Raw genomic sequence first — 22,709 nt, 5'->3', positions numbered from 1 at the left:
GGTCCAGGTGCGCTGAGGCCATGGGAGCAAAGAGTAAAGTGGGGAGTAAAAACACCTCTTGGCTACTGATTCAGAGCTTCATAATGGACATGTGCTTTTTTTGAGAATCCCCCTTTCGCTACGTCCAGATCCTTGAAGGAAAATGGGGCCTGAGTGGTCAGGAGGAAAAACAGAGCTCTTTATATGGAGGAGTACCCATCCATTCAACCATGCATCCATTCAACACACGTTTATGGGACACCCGCTGTGTGGTAGGGACTATGCTAGGTGCTGGGTGTTTAGTAGCAGATGAGGACAGAGAAGGAAGGCCCTTACTCTTGGGGGTCCCTGCCTGTGTGAAGCCCACATTCTAGTGCAGGCAAACAAGAGATGGACACATAACCAGATCTAAGAAAATAGCTCCAAGACATGTAAGTACCATGAAGGAAAATAAACACAGAGTGAGAGGTGGAAAAACAGAGGAGCACTTACTTTAGACAGGGATTTTGAGTCAAGCCTCTTGGAGGTGACATTTAAGCTGAGATCTGAAGATGGGAGGGAGCCAGCCCATCAAAGGGCAGAGGGAGGGTGGCTGTAGGTGAAGAAAAGGGCAGGTGCAAGACCAGCAGGCGGGTGAGGGCGGGGCATGCTCCAGAGGCTGACAGAGGAACATGGGGTCCTGGTGGGAAAAGCCCCAGGCAGAGGCATGGGAAGTCTGCCTTCACAGGGTCCACGGTGAAGAGTCTGGGTTTATTCTAAACCACTGAACTTAAGCAAGAAGTGACATGATCATGGACAGTGCCAGGAGAAATGGAGAGCAGTGTGCATATTTGCAGTATCTTGGAGGGATAGTCAGCATATTCATAAACACCTAAGATCAGAATCCTAAAATGTCAGAGCTGGAGATGGTTCAGGTTCAGCTCCCACTGTTACAGAAGGGGAAACTGAGACCCAGAGAAAGGGACATGGCCTAAGCAAGGTCATAGGCGGACCTGGGTCTAGAACCCTAAACTACCAGGGTGGTCCCTGGCTCTCCTGGGTCAGAGCCATGGGCTTGGGCTAGGTCCACGCCTGTGGAAACAGAGGTGAGAAGGTCCCCTCTCCATGGACTCCCCTTTTTGGAGTGCACTCACACAGAGGTTTACTCTGAAAACAAGGGCAGCGACCTCCACGGAACACAAACATCCTCCCTAGGTGTGCGTGAAACTCTGCACTCTTCTTGGGAAACGGAAGTTTTGGCTTTCTTCCTCTGCAGTCCCAGGGAAGGTCCTGGGAAGGCACTGACCTATTCTGAAATCCAGGCTCCACGGGCAGGATGGAACAAAAGGAGTCTATGATGCTGGTCACCGCTGATGGAACAGGGTGGGCACACTTCCTCGAGCCTACATGCATAGGGGGCTGAATGGGCCAGCTGAGGGCCTATGAGGAGATGGCTATACTCACTAAGAGCAGTCCTTAAAGACAGTTCTTTTGCTTCCTAATTTGTCCCTAATGAGGTATTTCAAACCCACTGGAAGGCTCTCAGTTCTGCTCCAGTCCTGCTCCCATGGGCCCTGGGGCAGTGGCAGTCCTTCCAAACTACCCCTACTGGCTTGGCTGGCCCTGACCTACTCAGCAGAGAGGGGAAATCTCTCATCCCCACCGGCCCATCTTGAGGCCCTGTCCCTCCTGAACCAGAATGCAGGTCCAGCCCATGGCCAGGCTTGGTGGCCAGGCCTGACAGTGGTTTGGCAGGGGACCCTGCTCATCCCATATGGAACCGCTTTTTCCCCTCTGAAGATGATAAGCTTTGGGGCTCATTTTTTTGTGGGCTCAGCAGAAATTCTTAAAAAAGGACTGCTGTGTTTCACCATGAGAGTGAGGATACAAGGCTAGTAAGAGCCCTGGTCCAGGGGAGTTCCAAAGTATTCTGGAAGGCATGACAGAGCATACAGCTCTCCGAGAAGGCAAAGCCCAGCCTCATCCCGGGCTCCCCCAACCTCTGTGCAGAAGAGCCTGGATCTGGATATTCGAAAACTGATAGGGCCAAGCCCTCCTCAGAGGGAGCCCGGACCTCAAATGCCATATCCACCTGAAGAGCTGGGTCCTCCCACAGGGTTCATGGTGGTCATCTCAGTCTGGCCCGAGGGACCCCAACCAAGGCCACTGTCCCATCATCACCTCCCCAAACCTGCGAAAGGAGGCTTGCTCTGAACCTCCTCTTGTTATGCACCTGCTCTGGAAGGGGCCAATGCAGGAAACTTTCAGGCTGACAGAAGTTGGGGCCCCATGCTAGGGCCTTGGGAACAGTGCTAGGTATCACTAGGGACATAAAAATGATTAAGATGAGATGTCCACCCCCTGACCTGGCAGCCTGCAATCTGCCAGGAAAATTATGCACACCTTGGATAACACTAGACAGGGTTTCTGATAGATGGGCCCAGGGGAGTGTTCTGAGCCAGAGGGAGCAGAGGACTAGAAGCTAAGCTAAGGCTCTGCATGGAATGGTCTGGGTCTAGAATCCAAAGGATGGAACATTCCAGAAGGAATGCCAGCATTCCTGAGAGGGAGGACTCCAAGCAAGGCAGCCAAGGAAGAAATCATTTGGCACTTTATAGAAGGCTTCTTGGAGGAGGTGATCAACAAGTGAATAAGGATGTGAACTGGTAGCATAGCTGGACAATACAGGGAAACAGAGGCACTGGGTGAGGAGGTTTGGGAAGAGGACTGAAGGCCAGCTGGAGTAGAGACCCCTGTTAGGAAGTAAGTAAAGGAAAGTCAGGCAAGGCTCTGGGGCAGGTATCCAAACCTGGGAGAAGCATGTGGGCTGCTGGTTGGCTAAGGCCTGCTGAGGCTAGGGCAAGGTTGCTTGAGCTGAGCCGCTGTGGGGTGGGAGGGACACTACAGAGGTCCCGAGGCAGCCAGGTATGTGATGGCAGGCACTGACTGGGGCTCTGTCCCCCAGGTGCTGAGCAACACAGGAGATGGAGCCAGGTGACAGCACCTTCCCACTGTGGGTTAAAGAACATCTGCTTCTGAGAGGTGATGACCCACTGGACATGGCTGGGTCATCCCAGGCTTGACCACCAGGCCTGCTAACAAAGAGTGTGCAGCAGCTCCCTTAAGGACAGCAAACAGGAAAGCACAGTGTCCAGCCCCTGACGGGCAGCACGTAGCCACCCAGCATGAAGGACCGTCATTCAGGAAGGGCTCTGCTGCCTTCCCAACTGCCTTGGCTTTGGGCAGAGGCCTTCTTCTCTATGACAGTGTCTAACCCCTGGGGCAACACAGGGCCCCTGTTCCAGGACAAAAAGCATGCTGAAGTGACACCAACCATGCCTTTCTTTACCTTGGCAATCTCATGCCCACACCTAAATATAGATGCTTGTCCAGAACATCTGCCTGCTACCACAGAACTGGTGAAGTCCAACTTACGGAAGAAGGGCACAGTGTTAAGACTTGAGAAGCTTCTCACTGTGTTGTTAGAATCCCCAGTTCCTTTTTTGTTCAGCCTGAACATCCTCAGCTACAGGGGAAGAGGACACATGGCCCAGCAGAGGGGGACAGCCATGTCAGCTGGTTAGACACTCGGGGGGAGGAGAAGACACGGAGCCCCAGGGCCCAAGCCTGAGGCTTTCCACTCGGGTCAGTACTTTTCCAGCCCAGACTACTCAGAAATACTGGAATTCTTGAGTTTTCCTTCATGGCTACACATTTCTGATGGTGGGAAACCTGGACCTTAAGATACAATGCAAGTTTTTTAAGTTGCCATAACTTGAAAGAACTTAAAATTTTAAGAGCAGAAAAGAAGGGTAGTTCAATTTCTTCATAAATACATTTTTAGGGGTGCCTGTGTGGCTCAGTCGGTTAAGTGTCTGCTTTTGGCTCAGGTCATGATCCCAGGGTTCTGGAATCAAGAAGCCCCACATTATGCTCCCTGCCCAGCGGGGAGTCTGCTTCTCCCTCTTCTCTGCCCTTCCCCCCTGCTTCTGCTTGCTCTCTCAAATAAATAAAAATCTTTAAAAAAATACATTTTAAAAAATCCACTTTATAAACAATTCAGTGTTTCCTGCTTCTAGTTTCTTTTGTTTTTTCTCTTTTTCTTAGTTTGTTGATAAATACCAGGCAAGAAGTCCAGAAGGCTGCATTTTGGTTAACAAAGAATGAACAACTGTGGCTTCAAAAACTAAAATCTTTAAAGAATCAGCTCCATGTCTTCTTTCTCATCTCTTCTCAGGAAGTAGTTTTTAATGACAGTTTTCAGTCTTTTCAGAAGAGAGTTTCTGCTTCAATGTATTTATGTAATAGGTGACTATTTTCACAGAACGGGGCTTTTCTCAAGTGGTCCCAAACTACCCTGAGAAGGAGGTAAATGAAAGTTCACACTGGGAGCAGCATCAAACTCAAGCAGAAGAACAACACAAAGCAAGCTCATGTATGGGCCTAGCTCTTTAAAATCACACTTAAAAATCACTTTATCTTTCTTAATAAATTATTGCAAGCTGAACTTGGAAAAAAGTCACTCCAGAGGAGGTTTACAGTATAAATAACCACTAAGAGATCATTTTCTTTGTTTTCGTTGGCACGGGTCTTGCTGAGTTTAAATGCACATGCACCATGATGATGAAAGGAGCCCGGAGAGTAGGGCTGGGGGACAACAGCCCAGTATGGCTGCCAGAGAGAGAGATCACTCCAGGCAGATCATGTCCCCAGGTGGCACTGGGGTGGGGGGCTTGAGGTCAGGGACTCCGGGTGCAGAGCACTAAGCCCACACCCTCCCCTCTCTGCTCTGCACAAAGGCACCCCTCTAGGCTGTTCCTGTCTCAGGGCCCTTCCTCCAGCCCTCCCCTCTCAGGCTGGGGCCTGCTCCTCTTCTCCACCCTTCTGGGAAACCCTCCAGCTTAGCACTCGGTTACCCAGCTTGTAGGAGCCAATTCCAACACCAGGGGCTAGGGGATGGTATACAGACAAATGAATAAAACTCAGGGCCTCTGTCAGAGTCCTTTTACTCTATTAACAACAAAGCTCATTTTTCCTGCCTGCTGGGCACTGTGGTAAACACCACTCTTATGTTACCTAGATCCATCCTCAGCCCACAGAGAGATGGTGCTATTGCTAACTTTGGGAGAGAAGCCTGTGTTCTCAACTACCCATTTCATCTCTCTCTCTGTACCTCCGACTCATCCTTCCAGACCCAGCCCTCTGTCCTTCGCCTCTCCTGGGTGCCCAGCACAGGGCACTTCTGGTTTACTCATTGCCGATGATGTGCTCCAGACCAATGGCTGCACTTCTACTGCGTGCCTGCAGCATCTCACACAGTGCTAATAACAGCTCAATAAATTATAAACCAGACACACATCAGCAAGTCGTCTTCAACGAATGCTTGTGGAATGAAGGAATAAAGGAACGAGCTATGCTGTGTCAATTCTCTTCTTACCATTTTGTTTCTCAAGCACCCTGAGGGCAGGACCACCCCCCCACACACACACCACCACCGGTGTCTGCAGGCCTGCACACTGCCTAGCACAGGAGGCTTAGTGATGGACTCATCTGTCTGCAGGCCCAACATGCAATCTTTCCATTTCTAAGTCTTAACAAGTTGTCGCTTTCTACACGATGATTCTGGGGAAAATCAAATCATTGAATTTGATGATTAAATTAAACCAATTGACTGAATTTGATGTCAGCAAAGTGTCTGGAACAGTGCTTGGCACACAACAGGCACTCAATAAATGTTAGGTGCTGTTCTTACTATTCTTATTAGGCCTAGTTTTAGCTATTTAAGAGGCTTCAAAATGCTGTGCTGTCACGGTGAAGTTTAGTGAAAGCTGATACACAGACCTGTAGACCATTCTGACTGTTCCTTGGGCTTAAGGAGGATTACAAAAGGGTGACACTCTCCGTGCCATCCAGCAAAGGCCTGGTGCAAGGAGTTGGGGAGTCCCTGTAAGGAAGGTGTTTGCCTCGCCATGCAGGTTGCACACACAGGCTGAGAGGTAAGTAAGTGCCAAGCATGAAGTGAGAGTGAGGTCCCCTCCTGTCCCCAGGTCCTCCCACCTCTCAGGCAGGACAGTAGGCCTAGTTCCCCACCCTAACCCTCTTCCTCCCTGCTTCTCCCAGGACCCTAGCGTTGGCTGGGGACCACCCACAGCCCCCTGCTCCCTCAGTGCCAGACCCAGATCAGAACAACTGGGTTTTAGTATCGACTGTAACCTATTATCTGAGAGCACTGGGCTGAGGGAGGTGAGGCTGGCTCTACCGAACTCCACACTCCAAAGGGGAGGGGTCTCTCACCCAGGCCACCACAGGGAGGAAGGCAGTCCTCATTTTAAAGAATAAAACAAATGAGTTACTATTCATCACTCAAGAGCACTGGAGAAAAAAAGATCATGGCTAAATGGGGGTCACCGATGGACGGGGGAGTCGGGAAGGCAGAGGAGGGGACACATTTCACGATGAGGCCCAGGTTGGGTACTAGTTGGGAAGAATTTGATTTTTCTTGCATTTCTGTTTTCAACTAAAGCAAATCATTACTTCCCAATTCAGCATCCAAATTTCTCAGAAAACCAACCAAAGCAGTTCTGGAAGTAACTTCTGGGAAGACATAACCCAGATCACTGTGGCTCTTTAAATTCAAAAGGCTGCACTTCCTTCAAAGTTTATCTTAGTGTGTTCAACACATCGGCTGGCAACGCATCCAACAAAAGGAAGTCCGCACACACACCCAGGACTGTTGCTGCAGAGAACATGTTGCCGCTTGTGAGGCCTTGCTCGCCTTGTGAGCGGCTCTGACAACTGTATGAAGTGTTCAGAGCAGACAGTTTGTTTAGTCACGTCTGCTGGGGTGGGGAGGATGTTCCAGTACATCTGTGCCGGCTCTCTCCGCATGCGTCGTGCAGCCCTCAGGCCTGCCTTTAATCCCCACCCCCCACCGCCTCCAGCCAGAGCAAGAGGCAGGGCCACAAATGCCAAGAGCATACCTGCTCCACTGCTTTCAAATTAAAAAGAAATGAGTAGGAGAGAAGGCTGCAGGCTCCTCCTCTCTCTCAGTCATGTTGAGGGTAAGAACAGAGCAAAGAGTAGGGGAGAGAGCTGGTGTCCAAATCTGACAATGTCACAGAGCCCCACCTCTGCCCCAGTGTCCTCAGGGGGAAATAAAAACTCCCTACCCAGGTTGGCTCTTGAGTGTCCCAGAACATGACCCTCGGGCTCTTAATTCCTAGTCCTTCCTCCATCCCGTTCACATGCCCTCTTGTCTAGCTATGCTGGATGGTTCCCACTGTCACCCAGATGTACCATTCCCTGCTTTCAAGGCAATATTTTTCTCACCAAAATGTCCCCCAGGCCCACCTTTGCAATTCTTATCTGTTCTGCAGAAAGCCTTCTCCCACCTCTCTTGCCCCCATATCTGATGGCTTATGTAGTTATAAGAGTTCAACAACATTCTATTTATGACTTCTCTTGTGTCCTTGAATTGTGACCTCATTCTTGTAATGTTGCTTTTAACTTTTATTAAAAAGAAACAAGAGATCTGAAATAGAGTCACTTGTGCTAAGCCCCACATCAGCAAACCAAGACTTAATATCCAACCTAAGTCCAGTTACAACCTCCCCCTAAATGTGACCTTTAACCACTCAACCTGGAAATTCCTTGTTAGCATGAAGAGGGGATTTGCTAATAGACCCCTTTTGTTCCCCTGAAGAGGGCATCCTTGCCTAAAACAATGTATTCTTTGTGAATAAGAATTTTTTTGTCCTTTTTTCTGCTTCCTCTCTGCTTTTAAAAAAACCTTTCCTTTTCTGCAATTCAATACAGCTCCTTTCTATTGCTAGATGGGAGGCTGCCCAATTCATAAATCACTCAGTGAAGCCAATTAGATCTTTAAAATACACTCAATTGAATTTCGGTTATTTAACATTTTCTACGTGCACTTTGTATTGTCCCTGCTATTGGAATTGATGTTACACTGTGATGTCAGAGACAAGCCTTCTGTACTGTAGTCTTGAGGTCTCTGACGGTGAATGGCACAAGGGGGGTACACGGCCATCTGACTCACTAGGTATTAGTGATAATAAATGACTGACTCTAAGCTCCCTGAAGGCAGGAGAGATGACTTATGCTTCTGTAAGGTATGTGCCATTGAAACTTGGATATACCTGGACACATTGGCAGGGGCTGACACTTGCTGATTTAACAATAGCAGCTCAATAGACATTGGTTGAATAAAGTCAACATTCTTGTGGGTTGAAAACAGGGTTCAATATAGAAAACACTGTCTTGTGAAATTAGAATGGTAAACAGAAACTTACTTCATTAAAGTATTTCTTTACTTTGCTGCATATATTCCCCTGGTCCCCCAAATGAGAAGGTGATAGCAAGCCCACAACCGAAGTAGAAATGAATGCATGGGTGACCTTCAAACAATAGGCAAAGTGGGGAAGATTTAATGATTCAAGCCAATAGGCACGGAAATAGGATATATACCAAATCAGTTCCCTGTTGCATTTCTGCATAGATGAGGGTGAGAAATCCTAAAGCAGGAAGGCAATGTACTGTTTCCAGTGCAGTTAAAGTCTTTTCTAGGACATAAGTTTCTCAAACTTTGGTATGTTTGCTTCCTAAATAAACTCTGTGGGGTCCTACACTCTAACAATTGTGACTACAAACACAAATGCCTGTGTTCCTTCCCACCCAATCCTGATACACACTGGTAAGTGTTGTGAGGCATCTGCATAACATGAAAAATAATCCAATGTCACGATATCCCAGGAGTTCCCAGGAATGCAAATTCTTAACTATGAGAGAGAGTTATTCAGGGACAGGGAGAGGAGAATGACAGTATCTCAGGAATGCAAAGATAGCTCAACATAAAAAAAAAAAAAAATCTAGTATCTTAGTATACCACACTACTCATTTTTTAAAAGGATAAAAAATTTAAACATCTTAATAGATCAGGAAAAGTTAACATTCACTCACAATTTTAGCAAAACGGCAAATCTGTAATAAAAGGAAGCTTCCTTAATCTAACAAAACGTTCAGGCAGATATCATGAAAATGGTAAAACTTGAGAAGCATTCTCAGGAAAGTCAGGAACAATTCAAGGACTCTGCTGTTAGTGCTTTGATTCAACATTATTTTGGCAGCCTTAGCCAAAGAAATAAAACAAGAAAAAGCAAGGAGGTATACAAATTGAAGAAGAGCCCAAACTACTGTTAGTTGAAAAAAGATATGACAGTCTATGTGGAGAATCTGAAAGGATTTTCAGGGGTGCCTGGCTGGCTCAGTTGGTAGAGAGTGCAACTCCTGATCTCAGGGTTGTGAGTTTGAGTCCCACGATGGGTACAGAGATTACTTAAAAAATAAACCCTTTAAAAATAAATAATAAATAATAAATAATAAAAGGATTTTCAGACAAACTGTGAAAACTAAAGAGATATGTCAACAATGTTGTTGGACATATAAGCAACATACAACAATCAACGGTTTTGCTATATGCCAATAATAACCAATTTGAAAAATATAATAGAAGAAATCACAGACATTATTAAAAATCTCATTTTTATGAGTTGGCAATTTAAAAACAAAGTCGGTGGGGCGTCTGGGTGGCTCAGGTGGTTAAGTGTCTACCTTTGGCTCAGGTCATGGTCCCAGGGTCCTGGGATCAAGCCCCGCATGTGGCTCCCTGCACCACGGGAGGCCTGCTTCTCCCTCTCCCACTCCCCCCTCTTGTGTTCCCTCTCTCGCTGTGTCTCTGTCAAATAAATTTAAAAAAATCTTTAATAAAATAAAATATAATAAAAAAAATCAAAATTCTACCATGAGTGAAGGTTATGGTCCAAGGTTACAGAATCTCACTCTCTGCCTGTGAATTTGGAAAAAAGAGCAGCAATAATCACATCTGTATTGGCACAGCATTTTACGGTTTACTGAGTACGATATTTACTGTGTATAGTAAGAAATAAATTGATAAAAGAAAGAAGAGTTGAGTGGCTGCCAACAAGTATGCATTTCTTTTTAGGGTGATGAAAATGTTCTAAAACTGATTGTGGTGATGGCTGCACAACTCTGAAAATACTAAAAAATGTACATTTCTAGTGGGTAAATTGTATGACATGTGAATTATATCTCAGTAAAGCTGTTATTAAAAAATAATAAATAAACAAAAAGACAAAGCAAAACAAGAATTTCTCCAGGCAAACACATCTTAGAGCTGACAGTAAAGTGTCACCTGCTTGGTAAATTTTTCCTAAAAGGTATAAAGTCTTTTTTTATTTTCTGCTTTAACCTCATAAGAATCTTTGGAAATATTGTTAGCTTCCTTTGGGCTTTATTTTATAGTTGGAGAAATTGAAATGCAGAGCCTAGCTCAGTCTGGGAAAGCTTCATGGAGAAAGGGAAACTTGAGTGGAATCTTGCTTGCCCTAGAAAGTTTTGGGGAACCTAAAGAAGAGAATAGGTCTGGAGGATAAAAGCTGACAGCTTTATTAAAGAAGAAAAAATGTGAATGAGATGGTTAGGCTGGAAACTCCCTGAAGGCAAGAATTCTCTTTCATCTGTGCCCTTAGTACCTAGTTAGAGTCTTGGCCAAAGGAAGGATTCAGTAAATATTTCTTTAATACATAAATAAACAAATGGATAAACACCACCAACAAAAAAGAAATATATATTTTGGTCTTTGTCTGTGGCTCCTGGCTACAGCTCCTAAAATGTTTGGAATTTCCTGGGTGACAGGAGCATCTTCTGTTCTAACAAGGTGAGTCTTGGTAGACTCCTGGATGACTTCAGGATGGGGGCTGGTCCCCAGAAAGACCAAGCCATGTTAGAAACTTGGAACGTTCAACCCTACCTGCCATCCTTGGGGGAGGGGAGAGGAGCTGGAGATTTAGTTAATAATCAATAATCAGTCATGCCTATATGATGAATCCTTCATAAAAACCCCGTAAAGTATGCGGTTTGGAGAGCTTCTGGGTTGAACACATGCAGGTGCTGGGAAGGTGGATTGCTTCCAGAGGACATGGAAGCTCCATACCTCTTCCCCACATACCTGGCCCTATGGTCTCTTCTATCTGCCTGTTCCTGAGTTCTACCTTTTTTTTTTTTTTTTAAGATTTTATTTATTTATTTGAGAGAGAGAGAATGAGAGATAGAAAGCACGAGAGGGAAGAGGGTCAGAGGGAGAAGCAGACTCCCTGCTGAGCAGGGAGCCCGATGAGGGACACGATCCTGGGACTCCAGGATCATGACCTGAGCCGAAGGCAGTTGCTCAACCAACTGAGCCACCCAGGCGCCTTTTTTTTTTTTTTTTAAGATTTTATTTATTTATTTTAGAAAGAGAGAAAACACAGTGGGGGGAGGGGCAGAAGGAGAGGGAGAGGCTGAGAATCTCAAGCAGTGTAGAGCTCAGTGGGGGTCTCAATCCTATGACCCTGAGATCTCAAACTGAGCTGAAACCAAGTCAGACGCTCAACCAACTGAGCCACCCAGGCGCCCCTTGAGTTCTATCTTTTTATAATAAACCAGTAACTGGTAAGTAAACTGTTTTCATGAGTTCTTTTGCAAATCACTGTATCCTGGAAGGGGGTCATGGGAATCCCCCTTTACAAATCCCCTTAATTTGTAAGCCAGGTCAGACAGAGATTGTGGGTAACTTAGGGACCTACTACTTGCAAATGGCATCTTAAGTTTGTGGGGAGTGGAGGGGCAGTCCTGTGGGACTGAGCCCTCAACCTGCGGAATCTGACACTACCTCCAGGTAGACAGTGTCAGAATCGGACTGACTTGCAGGACACAGGCGGTGTCTGCAGAGAACTGGAGAACAGCTCGGTGTGGACGTCTACGAATTTAGAGGACAGAGACATTCTGTGAGTCGGGACAGTTTGTCCTTTCATCAAGTCTCGTCAACTAGCACAGTAACACTGTAGATCCTCAAAATCATCCTTTGAGAGGTGAGTTGCTATTTTATACGTGAGGAAATAAAGGCTATGAAGTTTCTCAGTCCTTGGTCCTCTGCTTCAAAAAAAGTCTATAACTAGATATTCGTACTGGATGCATAAAAGATGCTCAATCAACAAGTGAGTACCTACCAAATACTAGGGCAAGGCAGTTAAAAATCCCACTGAGGATTTACTGCAAATCTCTTATGTGTGAAGTCAATCACTCAGAGCCAAGAGGAGGGGCACCTTTTTCTATTCCTCGTGAAATAGCTAATGTGCGATTTGAACAGAGGAATAAATGTCCCTAAGTTCCATCCTAAATCCTGAAGCAGCTGGGGACAACACAAAATATGTGGGTTTGTTGCTGTTCCGTTTTAAGCATTTGCCCACTGATAAAGAGCTGTGTTCTTAATGATGTATAGAGTAGGGACCCTCACCTGGAAGATGACAGGATAATGGGGGGGGTCTGCTATGGACTCAGAATGCATGGTATTTATTAGTAGCATTAAGAACAGACTGTACAGTATTAGAATTCTGCTTTTCTGAGAAACAGAAAGCAGCTGCTACCACATTATATGGCACTTTTCCGTTTCTCTAACGTGCGACGGTCAGGGCACGTTAGAGAAACCCTAACCCCATTTTCCAGCTCTCCGATGCAGATTTCCCCGGTGGTGCTAGGGGTGCCACTGCTGCTGTCAGTGGCCAGAAGGAAGTGCCTGCTTCATCTTCTGCTAACACGGGGCGGTGGGGGGCGGGGGGAGGCAGCGAAGTGGGTCAGTCTGCTAACGTGGGGGAGCCTGCCGGGCAGACCATCAGAGGTAGGGCACACAGATTAGGGCACACAGAATAGGGGAGAGGTGTGGGGCTCCTTTTGAAGGAGACGCATGTGAGAAAAACAGAGAATGCTTCAAACTGCTTTTGAACCAAGACTTCCACAAACTATTTTGCCTGTTTTGGCCTGGGGCTGCATACTTGAAATGATAAACGAAATTCTTTCAACTCATTGTTAAATCATAGAATTCCCACAGCTAGTGTCAACATGCCGAGCTTATGGCTACAGAAAACAAAGGGGTGGGGGCCTGAGCCGGGGGCCACAAGGTGTTCCCGTTAGAACCAGACAAGTGGAAATACAAGATTTTGTGTCCCACCAAGGCTCCCTTCTCCAGCCCTTGCCATGGGTTTGGTTGAATTTCCCCCTTCTTGTCCAGTTTTTCCATGTTAGCTGGATTTAGGAACTGTTGTTTTGGCTGTAATCAGAGATCGAGTGTGGTATAATTATTCTAACATCACAAAGTGCAGTTTCATTTCCAGAGCTGACATTTTAAAACCTTTGCCAATATTACCAGAGCACTTCCTTTAGAGTATGTGAAAGGAAATCGGTACCAGGGCGACGCAGTAAATCAGGTTTCACCGAAGCCCCTGCCCTCCCAAAGGCAAATCAACATTTAGGGCTCCCAGAGGAAAGGCAGGGCAGATTTCCCCATTACTCTAAATCAAACACTGCGGAGTACTTTACCTCTGCCCAAAGGTACATGGGGAAGGAGTCTTGCATATGGTACAAATTAGAAAGCATCCTCCCCCTTCCTCTCTCTAGGCCTAGAGACAGATTAGATGGATATGCCTTGCATGTGATGGGTCACCAGGACAGAGGGTAAAATCATGGCTGGGTAAGAATTTTAGGAAGATCATTTTAACAGAATTGGACATCCCCTTCCTCCCTCCATCCCTTCACCAAAGAATGAGGAGGGAAAGGTACTAATTTTAGTTTATAGGCCAAACATTTACAAACCATCATCATGATGTCTGGTCGATCCTTACAACTTGGGGGAAGGACCTGGGTTGGGTGTTACAAGCACTGGAGGAAGCATTTCCTATATGACACAAAATGACATCACCAACATTTTCTTGGTACTTTACAAAGTGTGATCACACAATGTCATTAGCCCCTCTGAAAAGCCCTATGAGGTGTCAGTGTGTCCATTTTACAGGTGGGGAAACAAGGTGCAGACAGGAAAAGCAAGTGGCTTGAGGCCATATGGCTGGTAGCTGGCTGGCTGGGACTTGACCTCTGCTCTTTTTGATTCTAGATCCAGAGCTATTAATTTGTGAAAAGGTGCTTTCAAACACCAAATCAAAACAATGTGGGTGACAACCGCCTGCCTGCATCTCCTGGCAGCCCTGCCACTGGCTGACGTGGCTGTGTTCAAACGCGGGCACGTCAGACTCAGAGTAGAAGACACACAGCAAGCATTCAATAGGCTGGTCTGAAGGTTGAGGTTTGTTTGAATTCATCATTCACAGTCACATGGAATTGCCCAGTAAACACTTTTAAAATTGGGTGGGCCATTTTGATAGCATTTAGTCTAAATTCCATGAACATCCTGTCTGTTGCCTTGGGGCATGACTGGCTTCTGTGCCAAGCCCCTCCCAGCCCTGTGCAGACACTCACAGGAGAGGTGTGTCAAGGCCTTGCCTATCCCCTGCTGATTCACTTGGCCAACCTGCAGAGCTGTGAACTCTGAGGCTCATCTCTCCTCTTTGATTAGCAAGTTCTGAGCTTATTCAGGAATTCCCCAGTGTCTCCTAGCACAGGATCATGTTTCAAATTACTGCAAACTCACCTGTAGTTAGGAGAAAGTAGCCAATACACAAAAGGACGGTAGGCTCCAAAATTCCTCAACTCCTGATTTAGGATGTCAGGTTTCCCTGACACTCCACCAAAGAGATTTGCCAGTCTCTGCTGTAGTTTAACCTTTCCACAGGGAAGTTCCCAAACAGAAGAGAAGCGGATAAAAGGAGGTGAATGGCCTCAGGAGGCATAAAAATCTCCTCCCAAGAATAACTGCTGGGTTAAGGGCTTGTGCTGTGGGGATGGACTGCTCTGAAGCAGAACCCTGGCTTGGCCACTTATTAGCTAATGACCTGAGGGCAAGTCACATAAGCTCTCTGCCCCTCAGTGTCCCTTTCTAAACAAAGACAATAATAAAGGTCCCTATCTCATGCAGTTGTGGTGAAGACCAAGGACATAAAGGGACAGTAGGCACTCAAAAGGTTTATCTGCTCTGTTACTGTTGTCAGCAGTTGCAATCTACAGTCACTAAATGCACGGAAAATTCCCCACAAAGCTTCCTGGGGCAGCCATGCAAAGTTGATCCTCTGGCAGGCCCTGGCAGCATGTTAGAAAGAGACCGTTTGGGTGCAGAGTCTTGTGTTAGAGGGTCTTCACCGTCCCTTATGCCACTTGCCCTGCCCACTATCCTACTACTCTGCACGCCTTTCCTCTCAACCTAGAAGAATGTGGCCTATTCTTCTCCCTGACAGCATATCCATATTTTCTGAGGTTGAGTCGCCACCTCTGTGATGCTGTTCTCAGCCACCCTTTCCCAAGCTGGTGTCAGCCACTCTGATTTCTGTTAGGACTCTGTCAACATGTGGTATGCACAGCGGCATTCTCGTCCATCCAGCTGTTTCATGTGTTTCCGGCCTCCCCACTTCCTTACTAATGGCAACTCACTTCTGAGTCATGCTTTACAGATCCCTAACGTGCTCACCTATTATCTCACAATCGGTGACGTGTTGGGGCTCTCCCTCCAACACCTCTGTTAGACACTTTTACCATCATCCCCATGTTACAGACCGGGCCACTGGGAACCTGACAGTCTACAGCTGTCCACTCTGCTATTCTTCCTCTCAAATCCCCACGCATGGCCTGGAACAACAGCGCCCTTGAGTTATGCTAACATGGCAGCCTTCATGCTCGAAATGCTCATGTGTTTGCAGAGTGTTGGTCCCCTGGAGGGGACTCACAACAAACTGTGCCTCGTTCTCAGGGGTGAGAGAGATGTGAGGCATTGGAAGGTGAGGGATCCTACCAAATAACTGACTTTTTAAAGAGGGAAAAGCCACATCCCAAACACACTGCTGGTTACTGACAAGCTGAAGCCCGGACCCACGACAGTTTCCAGAACCAAGCTTGTCAGGTCATTGAAATTTCTGCTGTGAGGCAACAGGGAGGCCTCAGAGGTGCAGGGTCTGTGCTGAGGTCCTGCTTTCACTATATGCTCGTTATTTGTTTGGGGGCCATTTCTTCCACTGGGCTGTGAGCTCTTCCAGGGCAGGGACCCAACTTCCTCACGCCTAGTTCCCCTGCCCATGAGGCATGGCGCCTGGCACAGCAGCCACTGGTAGTGGCCATAAGGGCTACTGTTTAGCAGGTATGTACGGTTGCGCTATTAGCCAAAACCCTTACAGGGATTCTCTCTCTTTAATCCTTAAAATATCCTAAAATGTTGAGAGTCTGACTCTTGGTTTTGGCTCAGGTCATGATCTTAAGGTCACGAGAACCAGCCCCACCTGCTGGAGATTCTCTCCCTCGCTCTCCCTCTCCTTCTGCCCCCTGACCCCCCCCCCCCCCTCCATGCACATGCACATACTCTCTCTCTAAAAATAAATAAATCTTTTAAAAATAAATGTCCCAGGGCACCTGGGTGGCTCAGTAGGCTAAGTGTCTGCCTTCAACTCAGGTCATGGTACCAGGGTCCTGGGATGGAGCTCCGCATCGGGCTCCCTGCTCAGCGGGGAGCCTGCTTCTCCCTGTCCTCCCCGCTTGTGCTGTTACTATCCCTGTCTCTCTCTCTCAAGTAAATAAATAAAATCTTTTAAAAAATGTCCTGATGAGGGGGGTGGATGTATCATCTTCACTTGTTTACTGAATGAATAAACAAAAGGAAGGCAGTGGATTTCAGACATGCCAGTTCTCTCCTAGCACACTGGCAGAGAAGGAATTTTATCCAGGGGTGTCCCCGTCATGGTAAAGGAGAATGCTTAGAAGAAAAGTATGGTTGAGAGCGGGGTTCTGGTTGAAGTGGGTTCAAATCTCAGCTCTACCCCTTCTTAGCTGTGTGACTCTGGGTAAGTTTACTGAATTTTGCTGAACCTCAGTTTCTTGGTCTCACGAGATTTTTACGAAAATTAAATGAACGTGTGTGCCAAGTCTTAAGCACAGAGCTGCCATTTGGGTAGCTGTCAGCCTCCCTCCTCCTACTACTCACTCCAAGACCAGCACAGCCTCAGCCTGTGTGAATGTGGTCCCCAAACTATATCCATCTTAAAATGCCAATATGAAGTATCATTATCTGAAAGTGGCGAGAGAAACAAAAAATGGTTAAGGTTTATGAAAACTCTAGCCAACTGACTTCATTGAGAGTAAATAATACTGTGAGCATGAACGTAGGACAGCTTGTATGCATTGTATCCCTCTGCACTGAGAAGGAGGGTTGACTGCAATCATCAGAACAAAATCTGAGTGAGATTCACTATCCAGATCTATTCCACCAAGGAAGCAAGGGGTCTGAAATAATTACCCTCATCTATTTATTTCTTCATCATTAAAATGGGGATTGTTTGTAAAACATGTCTGATTACATTCTGCTTTAAAACCCTCCAAATCTATCCACTGCCAAGGGTTCATCTGTAGTTCCTCAGCCTGGCAGGGAAAGCCCTATATGATATGGCTTCGGCCTATATGAGAAGGTTTATCTCCCACATCTTGCTCATGTGAATGATTTGCTCTGGCCAAACTGATCACCTCACTGACCCAAACCTGCTTTCTATGTCCTCCCACCGCCTCTCTTGTGGGATTGCTCTGATACTCGGACTACTCGGGTCTTAGACACCGGGAGACCAGAGTCATGGTGTTGAGTGTCTTTGCCTGTGTACATGTCTTATCCCAGCCAGATTAGAAATTTCTGGAGATCAGAGGCCAAATCTTAGATTTGTTTTCTCCATGGGAATATTTACTTGCTTTGCTTTGATGGGAATGAGACTTAGACTATTCTGGTACATTTAGAAGAACTCTGAATGCAAGTGTTTTTCAACCTTTGGCGCACATCAGAATTGACTGTGGAGCTTTTCTTTTTCTAAAATTCGTATGCCAGGTACCCAGACTTGGGGATTCTCTTATGTTATATCTGAGGTAATGTCCATGCATCTTTATTTTTTAAACTTCTCCCAGGTGATTCTGATGTATATCAGAGGTTAGCAATCACTGCCACGAACCCCTGAAAGGACACACAGACTTCCTTATGCCCCCATTCTCTCTTAAGGTACAGGAGAAATTCTGCTGACTTTGACATAGGAGCCATCTGTGCCACTATACTCTGGACCTCTTCATCTGTAAAATGTATCACCTGCTTCACAGGTTTGTTGTGAAGATCAAATGAGACAGTGCAAGTTAAAGCACTTTGTAAACTGTAAAATACAAAATGGTACTTCTGCTCCTGCTACTGATTATAATTAGGCCAGATGGGCCATGTGAGATGGGCTTGATGGAGGCAGAGCCTGGTAAGCGGGGTGCTTATTCAGCCTGAAGCAAAGGTAGTGGGGGCCTGAGGTTCCTGAAGAGTATAAGGCACTTCTCTTCGGGACTTACCTTGCCTCTATGCATTCCCTCAATTTATATCTGAGGTTCTCGGCAGGAGCTGGGCCCCTATTGTTCTCAGGCAAAAGCATAGTTCCCTTTGCCTTGGCCATTCCCCATGACACTGCTACTGTGGTAATAATTAGGAATGACTTCTTTATGCTTGAGCTGCCTACATGGCAGCCGCAAGAGGCAAGGACCTCTCTCACCAGCAACAGTGTGGGGGCATTAGGGGGACCAAGAAAAAAATACCTGGCAACCAAATCTCCACTCAGCCTTGAGTGGAAGCAGAGAGGGTATTCCTGAATCCTACCTCACTCCAACACTTTCCTGCAGATGTGCTGGCCCACACTCACAGCCTTGGAAAACACTTGCAGGTAACCTGGCAAGCCTTCAACTTCACAAGTGAGACAGTCGGATGGTTATTATAAGATCTAGGCCTAAAACATGGACAAAGATGTGAACCAAGATACTGTGGCTGTTTCTGGCCATAGGCATGTGGAATATGTCGTTTAGATAACCAAAGAGTGCTTTTATCCACATAGTTTATTTATTGGTTGATGAAGACCATGGGAGACAATGTTTGAAACTGGAACACCCCACACCTATGATAACTGCAATGAGAACAGCAGACAGAGTGGGGGGAGCCCACTGCCTTAACTTGAATCCTGGGTCTGCCATTCACTAACTGTAAGCTCAGGCAACTCACTCTACCGCTTTCTGCCTCAGTTTCCTCATCTGTAAAGTGAGGAAGAAAACTAAACCTACCCACATCATAGAGCTACGAGGATTAAACAAGTATGTAAAGTTAGTTATGACAAATGAAACTGTGGATTATGATTGCACCTGGGTTCCTTATAGGACACAAGATGGTTGTAAGGTTTTCATAGCATTAGTATCAGCAAATTCATTGCTGGAAACATGGAACTTTCCCTCTCCCCACCTTCCTTCTTCCACCCCCCCCCCCCCCCGCCCCCGTCCCCCGGTCAGAGCTTCAGAGGTTACAGTATTTTCAAACAATAACAGCACGCTGGTCGGAGGATTTACACTCTGGGAAATCTGACAAGTTGGAGTTTCAACATTAAAATTTTGGATTAAAAAATGTTTGAGGCTCAATAAGGGATAGCCCTATACTCTGTGTTTATTCACAGAGTTTTTTTTTTTTAATCTTGATGAAAAATTTTATTAGGTTAGAATTTCAGAGCTGGAAGGGAACTTTGAGATCAACAGGTCTGTTTCCTTCATTTACCAGATGAGAAAACTGGGCTCAAGAAAGATTAAGGTTGTTTCTACTGTTTACCTCATCATTTAAATTCAATACTTTAAGAAATAACTGTTAAAATTCAATAAAAGCTATTCTCTTTTAATTAACTCCATTGGCTTTGAGGCTCATATCAAGTTTTTTCTCCAGGCTTCAGCAAGCCCAATTGTCAGTTTGGGTATGGGCCACTTTGGGAATTCAAAGGCTGTCAAATGTTTATTCTAGAATCTAACAATTCCCAGATGTCCATCTATATGCCAGGGTCTGGCTGAAGTCTGATGTATCAAAGAAAAGAGCAGTAACAAAACAGTGATTTGTGAGGAGACTGTGCCTTCCCTGGGCTTCCCTCACACAGTCTGCAAGTTGGCAAGCACAGCACATTCTAATCCACCTTTCTAGGCTTATTCCACAACCCTTCTCTCCCTGATCCTCATCCTCCTCTTTGTGGACCCCCCCCACCCCCACCCCCCGCCACAGCTCCCACCCCTGCTGGCTGTCTAAGCCAGAACCAGAGCCCAGGGAGGCACCAGAGTCCTTCCTCTCTCTCACTCACCACCCAACCAATCACTAGCACCTGCAGATTCCACCTTCTCAAATTCATCCACTTCTTTCTGGCCTGCTCTTAGCCAAGCCACGGTCCTGCTTGAGCCAGCCTACCGTCTGCAATCTGTCCTCCGCCCTGTGGCCATCCTTCTGAAGCAGGGATCTATCTGATCATGTCATCCTGCTCAGAACCCCGTGGTTCTCCCCACAGCTCTCAACATGACATCTCCATGTACTCGTGTGCCTGACCAAGCCTTGCATGACCTGGCCCATCTGTGCCTCAGCCTCCCTGCCCGTCCCTCCCAGCTCTGCTGAGCCGCTCTCAGGTCACAGATGGTTTCTCTTCCTCTCTCTCATCTCTGGGCCTTTCCACGTGCAGTTTCTGTGGAATATTCTTGCTTTCTTTCTATTTGCAGCTCTTTCTAGTCACACCTTAGATGTAGCTCTTCCCCTAGAAAGCCTCTAGTGAAGCTGCCTACGGCCAGCCAGTTCCTTTCTATGGCTTCTTTTGGGTGTGTCCTCCACCTCCCTCTGATCTGGGCATCTGTGTCCCCCAGCTAGGCCAGACATCCTTAAGAACAGGGACAGAGTTTTTTCCCCACTGCCCTAAAACTCCTGTGTGCTCTGCCTTCTTGTTCTCTCACCCCTCCCCCACTGGCCCTGGGGAACCAGTGATAACTACTGCCTCCGTAGTTACTCCCTTCCCAGACTGTCATCTAGTTGGAATCCTAGTATGTAGCCTCTGCACACTGGCTTCTTGCACTTAGTAATATGCACTTAGGTTTCCTCCATGTCTTTTCATGGCTTGATAGTTCATTTCTTTATAGCACTGAATAATATTCCATTGTCTGGACATATCATAGTTTATTCACCTACTGAAGGACATCTGGGTGCTTCCAAGTTTTGGCAATTACGAATAAAGTTGCTATAAATATCTGTGTACAGATTTTTGTGTGGACATAAGTTTCCAACTCATTTGGGTAAATACCAAGGAGCATGACTGCCCGAGGGATGGTAAGAACATGTCTGGCTTTGTAAGAAACTGCTGTACTGTCTTCCAAAGTGGCTGTAGCATTTTGCATTCCCACCAGCAATGAATGAGGGTTCCTGTTGCTCCATATCCTTTCCAGCATTTGTTGTCATCAGTGTTTTGGATTTGGGCCATCTAAACAGGTCTGTAGTGGAATCTCATTGTTGCTTTAATTTGCAATTCTCCCAATGACAGATGATATGGAGCATCTTTTCATATGCTGTTTTGCCATCTGTGTATGTTCTCTGGTGAGGTGGGGTGCAGATGGGGACTCAGCTCGGGGTCTTCAGCACTCTGCTGGCACAGAGTTGGTACTCAACAAACACCAGCTTAGGAATTATGTTTAATTATGTTTAATGTATTAAATGTTTAATAAAACAAAACAAAAACACCCAAAACCAAATGAAACCAAAGGGAATGAGAGCTGTTCCCAAACACACCTCCCTGCTCCCATGCCTTTCTTCTGACAGTTCCCCACTCTGAGATCTCACTGCATATGCCACGTACTGTCAGGACGGTTTGGGTTTCCCACAGACAACAATGCTCTGTGCTGGCTTTAAGCCCCCACAGTGTTCTTCTGTTCAATCTCTGTTGTCACATGCATGGCTTAACCATGGAAGACAGTTTACCATCTTCTTTCATTAAGCTGTAAGCTGTTTGAGAGGAAGGATTAACCTTACACACTTAAAACATTAAAAAAATTTACATTTGGGGTGAACAATTCTGTGAGTTTTACACACACCTATGTCTGTGTAACCACCAACATAATCTCACTCACTTTTGATTCCCTCATTGCCCATGGGACAGCATCTTGCTCTTGTAACCATACATTTAAGACATGTTGAACAGAATCATACCATTTCTCAAGACATAAGCACTCTGAAAAGTGGCAAGTTTTACCATGTGCCTTTTCTTGAATTAAGATGAAAACCCAATTTATATCAAATCCCCCCAGGAACGAAGCATTTTGAAACCTTGACCAGATACTCCTGGCTGTTTCTTATATTTCAAACATTCTTCACTCTTCTCACCATTCTATCCATACATGCCAGCATCCAGATCAAACTCTTTCATGGAGGCCTTCCCTTTTCTGAATTCTCTTGATGGATGCACTTCTTCTGGAATGCCAAATACATGCACACTGATTAGTCACAATGCCTGTCCTGTCTCTGATACAGGATGGTGGCTCCACACAGGGACCAAGCCTTTTATGCCTCATTCTTCTGTGGCTAGCCATGTGCTATGCCAGGGACTTGATGAACTCACACCCGGCCAATGCAGGTCTAAACGCCCTACTCAATCCACTGTCAACCACAGAAACAGAAATGCAGTGAGTGCTGTCTGAGCCTTAGTCATCTTGATAGCTAGTGGCTTACACAAGAGTCATCACTGAGTCGGCTACAGTATAGTCAGTGCACTGGGGCGATACAGTGTGGGTGACAAGAGTAGGTGGCATTTCCTGGAACAGGCAGACACATTTCATGTCTCCCTCTTCCAGTGGGAAAACCACCGAGTTCCTTCTGCTCTGGAAATAAGGCCTGAGCACAGGAAATGGCTTGTTGATCT

The 22,709-nt window shown here is 46.3% G+C and overlaps 1 protein-coding gene across 8 annotated transcripts in view; it reads right to left on the bottom strand.

The window, feature by feature from the left end:
- Window positions 1-22,709, bottom strand: part of ATG7 (autophagy related 7) — a 232,123-nt gene that overhangs the window by 17,945 nt on the left and 191,469 nt on the right. For 6 of the 8 annotated variants that reach the window (XM_027587384.2, XM_027587378.1, XM_027587380.1 and 3 more), the window contains one exon: window positions 22,175-22,261. The exons of the other annotated variants lie outside the window; for them this stretch is intronic. In XM_027587384.2, coding sequence (XP_027443185.1) covers window positions 22,214-22,261 — 48 coding nt within the window. In that variant the 3' untranslated portion in view covers window positions 22,175-22,213. Of the gene's footprint in view, window positions 1-22,174; window positions 22,262-22,709 lie in introns of those variants that run through there. 8 annotated transcript variants of the gene reach the window in all.

Source organism: Zalophus californianus, chromosome 1 (assembly GCF_009762305.2).
Source record: "Zalophus californianus isolate mZalCal1 chromosome 1, mZalCal1.pri.v2, whole genome shotgun sequence".
NCBI lineage: Eukaryota > Metazoa > Chordata > Mammalia > Carnivora > Otariidae > Zalophus > Zalophus californianus.
Note: the sequence above shows the minus strand (reverse complement) of the source record. Positions and strands in the feature narration are given on the sequence as shown.